The 8,131-nt window shown below is 39.3% G+C and overlaps 2 protein-coding genes across 2 annotated transcripts; both read left to right on the top strand.

The window, feature by feature from the left end:
- The first annotated feature begins 4,385 nt into the window (after window positions 1-4,385).
- LOC104815438 lies at window positions 4,386-5,099 on the top strand. The gene has a single exon (XM_010543817.1). The coding sequence runs from the start codon at window positions 4,386-4,388 to the stop codon at window positions 5,097-5,099; it is 714 nt and encodes a 237-aa protein (XP_010542119.1).
- A 1,384-nt stretch (window positions 5,100-6,483) lies between these two features.
- Window positions 6,484-7,339, top strand: LOC104815397. Its single transcript, XM_010543780.2, has one exon. The coding sequence runs from the start codon at window positions 6,598-6,600 to the stop codon at window positions 7,027-7,029; it is 432 nt and encodes a 143-aa protein (XP_010542082.1). The 5' UTR covers window positions 6,484-6,597; the 3' UTR covers window positions 7,030-7,339.
- Window positions 7,340-8,131: the final 792 nt, after the last annotated feature.

Raw genomic sequence — 8,131 nt, 5'->3', positions numbered from 1 at the left:
AATGGAATCCGTATCACACAACTGAGAAGTCGGTCCTAACATCAATATCGACTTGGGTTTCTCTGCGAAACTTGCCGCACCAAATTTACACCACAGACAGCCTCAACCGAATCGCAACAGCCATAGACAACCCTCTTTACTCGAACAAGGCAACGACAACCAATGAAAACGTATCGGTGGCTAGCCTTTTTATTGAGGTGAATCTTCGTCGAGTTCCTCCTAAGAATGTGGTGGTGACACTTACGCAAGCTGAGACAGGGGAGTAAGAACTGGCAGCTCCTCCGTCGATTCACCACCCTGATGTTCCAGACTCAGTCATGGTCTCAGATATGGAATCAGCCCCGGATATTCTCGGTAAACAGCCCAAACACTCAAACCCACTATCAAACACTAACCCAACAACTTCTCAAAAGCCACCCATAAACACTACCGATCGAGCCACCTCCTCAAAAAACCAACCCAAACGGCCCAAACCTGATGATCAGGAATTTATTACGATTACTCCAAAATCTCGTGGCCATAAGGCCACGAGGGGGAATTAATTTTTTTTAATACAGGGATACCCATGATTTTTGTCTGGAACATAAGGGGCATAAATGCTCCAAACAAAGGTTTTTTGATGTGCAAGTGGATTTAGGAGAACAAGCTCGGGATAGGAGCTCTTTTGGAAACACACATTCATCAAAGTAATACAGAAAGGATCACCTATGCTATTCTGGTGGGATGGAAACATGCTTCATTTTTTTACGGACTGTAACACAGGAAGAATATGGATTGTATGGGATGCGACTTTGAATGTCATGATTTATAACCACTCTAAACAGGCTGTTATGTGCAACATTGAGGATGACCGACATTAAATCAGGATCACAGCTACGTTTATTTATGCCTCCACATTAGCGCCTGAAAGAAGGTGCCTATGGGAAGAGCTGAAAGAGCTAGGATGCTATCCACCAATACAACAATCCCCATGGATATGTTGGGTGACTTTAATCAAGTCCTTACGCTGATGGAACGCTTAAATTTTCCCACTGCTACGAGCCATCACCAAGGGATGCACGGGTTACGTGACTGCGTGGAGCAGGCCGACATCTCAGACATTCCCTACCGAAGCTTAGCCTTCACCTGGTGTAATAACCACACCACGAAACTCCTCTATGTCAAGCTAGATCTGGCTATGACAAACACCAAATGATTGGAATTTTTCCACACAACTTATGCGGAATTCACAGCCCCGGGACACTTGGATCATGCACCTTGCATCGTCCATTTCCTGGACAATCAATGTAAGGTGGTCGAACCATTCAAATTTGTTCACCACTTATCTTTGCGCCCTAAGTTCCTGCAGATTGTGCGGCATAACTGGCGAACATCTGAAAATTATGGGGTCGCCCCAATACCAACTGACTCGCTCCCTGAAGCTAATAAAACAACCCCTTCGAGTCCTCAATCAGATGCAATTTTCCAAGCTCTCGCGGAGAGTCCAGGCGGCAAAGGAAACCCTATCCAACATTCAGGAATGCATCCTAGTCGCGCCATCACCGAATCTGACGGAGGAAGAGAAAGAACAACACCGACAGTATTTGGTTCTTGCATCAGTAGAGAAACGGTTTTATAAACAGGAGTCTAGGATCAATTGGCTTTGACTTGGTGACAAAAATACAAGTTTTTTCCACAGATGTGCAGCAACCAGAGCAGCAAGGAACCATGTACATTACTTGGGGGTAAGGGATCCTCGTATGACTACTCTAACAGTGGCTTAGTTGCAGAATTTGATCTCGTATAGATGGTCCGAGGAACGTGCCGAGGAGCTAGATGCTACACCATCGGAAGTAGACATCAAGAGGGTTTTGTTCTCCTTACCGGCCAACAAAGCTCCAAGGCTCGATGGTTACCCTAAAGAGTTTTTCACAGAGAGTTGGGATATTATAAGTGGTGATGTTATAAGAGGAGTCCAAGATTTTTTTACCATGGGGAAGTTGCTCATACAGGTGAATGCGACTTCAATAACGTTAATTCCAAAGAAGCAAGGGGCCACTCAACTAGGGGATTTCAGACCCATAAGCTGTTGCAACATTATTTACAAGATCATCTCAAAAAATTTAGTCCAAAGATTGAGGTTGGTAGTGTTAGAAATGGTATCTCCGAATCAGACAGCTTTCTTGTCCGAAAGATTGATGATCGAAAATGTGCTCTTGGCATCAGAACTTATATGGGAATATAATAGGAGCTCAACAAGGAAATGTGCTATGACTAAGGTTGATATACGGAAGGCATTTGATGTTGGTTGTAATGTTCTAGAATGATCCGTAATATGATATTTAACTATGTATTGATTCATTGATTTATGAATGCATTACTTTTTCCATTATATGATTGGCATTAGGGGTGGGCAAAATAACCGAACCCGACCGATAAATAATCGAACCGAACCGAACCGAATAAAATTAAATAACCGTTTGGTTATGATTTTTTAAAACCCGAAATAATCGAACCTGAACCGAACCGATCCGATTAAAAATTATTAACCGTTTGGTTATAAATTTTTATAAACCGAATTAACCAAACCCGAACCGAACCGAACTGAACTGAAATGTTTATATATCTTCATTTATATATATTTTATATACATATATGAATGTTTATATTCTTGATTTTAATCATTGTTTAATTTTATTTTAAATGTATTTTATCATTGTTTTTAAAGTTTATGTGATATAAACATTAGAAAAAAAAATGATCTTTATTTATTTAATATTTTTATATCAAAATATAAATTTAGATATTATTATTTTATATGTTAAAATAATTATGATAATATTTTATATTATATTTTATTTGAATATTTTTAATTATAAATGAATTAATTTTTTAAATATTACAATCGAACCGAACTGAATCTTTATTTGATTATAGTTTGGTTATAGTTTTAAATAAACAAAACCGAGCCGAACCGAATCGAACCGAACCGAATCGAATAAAATTAATTAACCGTTTGGTTATGAGTTTTAATAACCCGAAATAACCGTAACCGATTAACCCGTAACCGACCGTTCCCCCTTATTGGCATGCTTGTTTTATTTCCTTAAATTACCTTGAATCATTACAAAATAATTCTAAATTCCATGGTCAATCATTATCGTGGGGGTGATGATGAATTAAGACCAGCATGAGGTGTGATTGATGATCATGGTAATGATCATATGCAAATCATAATCATGGATACTCGTTGAGAACGAGTGACTGGATGACCCACATCAGATTGTCACATGGACATGAATCATGACTTGAATCTCATATAGCGGTTCGTTCTTGGATCTTCAGACATGAGATGTCTAGAGTATCTGATATGAGCAGTGGCATGTCTTGATTGCATCAAACGTCGTCTTTTAACCGGATGATTATAACGGTGTCGCTCAGATACGTTCACGAATCATATGGAGATAGTAGACATGCATACGGGATTTGTCACCTCCTTAACAGGAGAGATATTGTTGGGCCTCTCATGGAAGTCAGACTATGAAAAACGCGTGGCCACGCTATAGATGAAGTTGCATCTATTTTATTAGTTGATATGTCAATACGAGAAAACAGTTGAACTTGAAGGATGACTCAAACCATGTCGTTGTTCAACATATGATATCGTGAGACAAAGGATCAGAACTCTAGCTGTTAATGCCTTAGTTAGATCACTCTAACTCAATTCTAGGTGGGTGGTCATGGCGTTTTGCTAGAGACTAACCATGACTTATGGTTCGAGAAAGATTCTCGAAGTCACTATCACTTAGAATGAGATTACAGGGTCACATACCACTAGGGATGGGCTTATATGTGAGGAATACGAAGAAAGAAATTGAGATTTGACCGGAACGAGCATGAAAAAGAGTTTTTAGTGTGTTGGTTCAGAGCAGACCAAGTTTGGTCAGACCCAGACCAAATTTGGGCAGCCCAAGAAGCCCGAACTCAGCCCATGGTCACATGTTCAGGTGTGGTCCGTCTGACCAAGAGTTGCTAAGCTCCGGACCAGATATTGAGAAGAACTTTCTAATGATGTAGAGAACACAAGATTTGGGCTTATAGAATGAAATTTATTGGACGTGCAAAATCTGACGTTTTCTAAGCTTAACGTTTTCCCTAGAAACACTCCAAATGTTCCTGTTTTGTCCTGATTTTCCGTAGTCCATGTTTTCCACTCCTTTTGCTCTTTTTATGCGTGAAAACCTATTTAAACACCAAAGAATACAACCATCCAATATCGAAACCAAATGTATCCTATAATGCCTACAAATATGTGAAACCGAGTGAAATGCACTAGACATCATATATCAAAACATCATATAAAATACGTGTTATCAATAACTCATCTCTCATTTGCAGACAACATAATGATATTCACACAGGACGAGTTACCTTCTTTGCTGGAAGTTAAAGACACGCTTCACTTATTTGGGGAAATGTCGGGATTGATCATCAGCTTTGAGAAGTCCGAACTGTTTCTATCGGGCATGAACATCACTGAAAAAGAGGCTTTAGCATTTGCTGTTGGTATTGGTTTGGGAACTCTCCCGGTAAGTTACTTAGGTGTTTCGCTGAGCCCGGTACGGCTAGTTAAGGCTGATTTTGCACCACTCGACAAGATCAGAGCAAAGTTGGCGAATTGGTTGAACCGTTTCCTTTTAGCTTCTGGTAAAATTCAGTTGGTTACGTCTGTAATTTATGGAATGGTGAACTCTTGGAGCATGACTTTTGTTTTACCTAGCTTTGTGCTCAAAGAGATCGACAGCCTCTGTTCCAGATTTATTTGGCAGTACTCAGTAGATAAGACGCTTAGCCACTGGGTTTCTTGGGAAGCGATCAGTAAACCTAAAGAAGAAGGGGGGCCTCAGGATCCGACGAATTCAAGAACAACACATTGTCTTCTAGCTAAAGCTAATTTGGCTGCTTTTGACAAAAGCGGGATCACTTTGGGTAGCTTGGGTCAAGAATTATGTCTTCAGGGGACGCACGTTTTGGGAGGCTGGGACTCGACTCCTAGCACTTGGAATTTGAAGAAATTGATACGGATAAAGGACCTCTTTAGACAATATTCCAAAGTCTAGATAAGTAGTGGTCTGAACACATCCTTTTGGAATGATAATTGACTGTCGATGGACCCATTGATTTCGTTCATTGGAGCTTGGGCCCTCGGTTGTTGAGAATCCCTAAGGCAACTTCGATGGCTGATGCAACTTCGGACGGGAGCTGGAGCTTGTCCGGAGCTAGGAATGATGGCATTCAGCAGCTGCGCGTTCTCCTAATGCAGATGGAGCCCTCAAGGGAGGACAAGGGGACTGATGCTTATCTATGATGACGAGGGGAGGATGATTTCCGACCGACTTTCTCGTCGAAACATACTTGGCAGCAATGCAGGAGTCCTAGCACAGAAGTTACTTGGCACAAGCAGGTCTGGTTCAAGAGATGCATTCTGAGACACACATTTCTGGCGTGGCAAATCCTCCGAAGGTGACTCTCGACAGCGGACATAATAGCTCGGTTGGGTATGGAGGACCCAAATCGTTGTATTCTATTCTGTCGAGATGCTGAGTCGCATGAACACCTATTTTTTTCATGTGAGTATAGTGTCTCGGTTTGGAATTTTTTCGCAGGAAAGTTTGGAAGACCCCCTCCGATGGAAATCTATGGCTGCCAAGACTGGATCCGTCAGGTTAGGGATGTCGATCAAGCAACGCGCGTGCTCATCATGAAGTTGTTCACGCAGCTGGTAGCATATGAAGTATGGAAGGAAAGGAATGAAAGAATTCACCATGATACGAGGACTATCGTTCATAATTTAAGGCTTAAGATTGATCGATCTATGAGAAACATCTTATTCTCTTTGCAGAGTCCAACAAATACAAGCATGAACCCCATCCTAGGACATTGATATCGGTTAAGCTAGGCTAATTGAAGCTTTTGTTTTGCTCACTTGCGCATAGAAATCCTTTTTTTCTATAGTTTTAAAATGTACTAAACACTTATTTTTGGAGATAATACAATCACATTCATACCAAAAAAAATATATTATATATATATACACATACATATATATACACAGATACATAAATAGGCATTTAAATTTGGCTGTTGCTTGATCGTTGCACCAGTTGGTTATCTGTACAAATCTCATGGAACCTTTTTTTGTAGTACTCCATTTATATAAGTATAAACCGTTTACTAAAAAAATATATCCAATTAGAATTTTAACTATCTTTAAATTCAAAGATCTGTTTATAAAATTCCAAAAATACTATACAAATTAATTATTAGTTTTGTTTTTTATTTTGAATCATCTGAATAATAATAAATTGATATTATAATTATATAGCTTTTAGTATTTTAAGAAGCTGTGGGTTATTAAAATCTGTAAATATTAAACATTTTAATAGATTACGTTCTCTTTATAATTTTATTACTAACAATTGCTCCTATATAAAGCACTCGCGTTGCCTTAGGTTAGAACGCTTTAACCGTTCCTCGAGGCCCACAGAGGGGGAAAACAGCAACAACAAAAAATCCATCGGGCGCGTGGATCTTCACGCGCCTCCTCACCGGAACGATATGGCCTCCGGAGCAGATGGGATGTTTCGAAGCATCTTCGAGGGATGCCTCTCCGGTTGCGATGCCGCAATCGAGCGGCGTCCGTACCACAAGAACTGCAGCTGCGCTCTTCACGACAGATCTAGCGGCGGTGGAGTCACCGGGAAAAACCAGAGTCAGCGGCGGACCTGCCGTCACGGGATGTCGGAGAGCGTCGCATTCCCGATCCGGCGGTCATGGAGCGAAGGCAACGTGTTGGCTCTGCATCTCGCGCCCTCGTCATCTTCCTCGAGTCTCCAATCTCTCTCGTCGTCTTCGTCTCTGTCGAATCTCGCGCCTGCATCGGAATCGCCCTCCGATCCTCCTGTTGCGGTTGAGCCGAGCGGATCTCGTCAACTGAGGTGGACGATCGATGGGGAAGACGATTTCTCAGTTCAAGGTTTGAAATACTAAACTCCGAATCTGCTAATCTGTTCTTTGGTTCGTTTGGGAAACAATGATTTTTTTTTTTATCTATGAATGGAGAGAGGTTTCATCAAATCAAGGTATAAAAAACTGAATCATCTGCGAGAATGGGGCGTCGTATTTGTATAATCTGTCATCTTCTTTTCCAACCAAAAAAAATGGACTCCATGCCAAATACCTTGAACGTGTAATTTTCTCTGTAGATTCTCGTACCAAGGACCTTCATTTGTTCATTTAATTTATATATTACATTTATATTTTTTTGCTTGGAAATTGCAAATTCAATGGTTTTGTTCTTCTTCTCATCCTCCTCCACCTTCTCTATCTTCATTCTATGGTTCTTTGATTATTGTTGTTATTATTGGAAATTATGTCTCTGATTCATATGGCATTATATCAAAAATATCCTTATTTTGCTATTTCTACTTCAAGAACTACCCTTGTGACCATGTGACCAATGTGATCGAAATATAGTATGGTCACATTTTGATTTTATCAATTATAACGTTAAATTTATGGTGAACACACTAATTCATTATATTTATACCTTGTATATCTTACTAATCATTTGATTAAAACATCATAAATTTAACGTTATGAACAATGGGATCAATATGTGACCACACTATATTTCGGTTACATTGGTCACATGATCACAAGGGTAGTTCTTGAAGTAGAAATAGCAAAATAAAGGTATTTTTGATAATGGCCCGATTCAGATTCTCATTTGAACCCTAATTACGAGAGAGAGAGAATTTGAGAATAAACAAAAAAAGTTAACACGAATGTGATAAATTACATGCTACAGCTTGGGACAGCTAATCGACCGGTGGCCATGCCCCAAAGCTCCAGCTGGAAAAGAATATTTTATTTTTTTTTATTGAAAACTAAAGATTTGAATGATAATAATTTTTATTTTGTATTTTTTATTTTACTTTTTGATTTTTGGTTTTTACATTTTTAATTTTAGTTTTTGGTTTTATAAATCCAAAAAAAAAGAGTTTTTTAGTTTTTATCATCAAAATTGTTTTCCAAATTTTTATTAAGAGTAATCACAAAAAAAAACCTTGTATTTATCTCATATCAACGA

This window comes from Tarenaya hassleriana, unplaced genomic scaffold, assembly GCF_000463585.1.
Source record: "Tarenaya hassleriana unplaced genomic scaffold, ASM46358v1 Cleome23, whole genome shotgun sequence".
In the NCBI taxonomy this organism is placed as follows: domain Eukaryota; kingdom Viridiplantae; phylum Streptophyta; class Magnoliopsida; order Brassicales; family Cleomaceae; genus Tarenaya; species Tarenaya hassleriana.
This window is presented reverse-complemented; position numbering and strand designations above follow the sequence as displayed.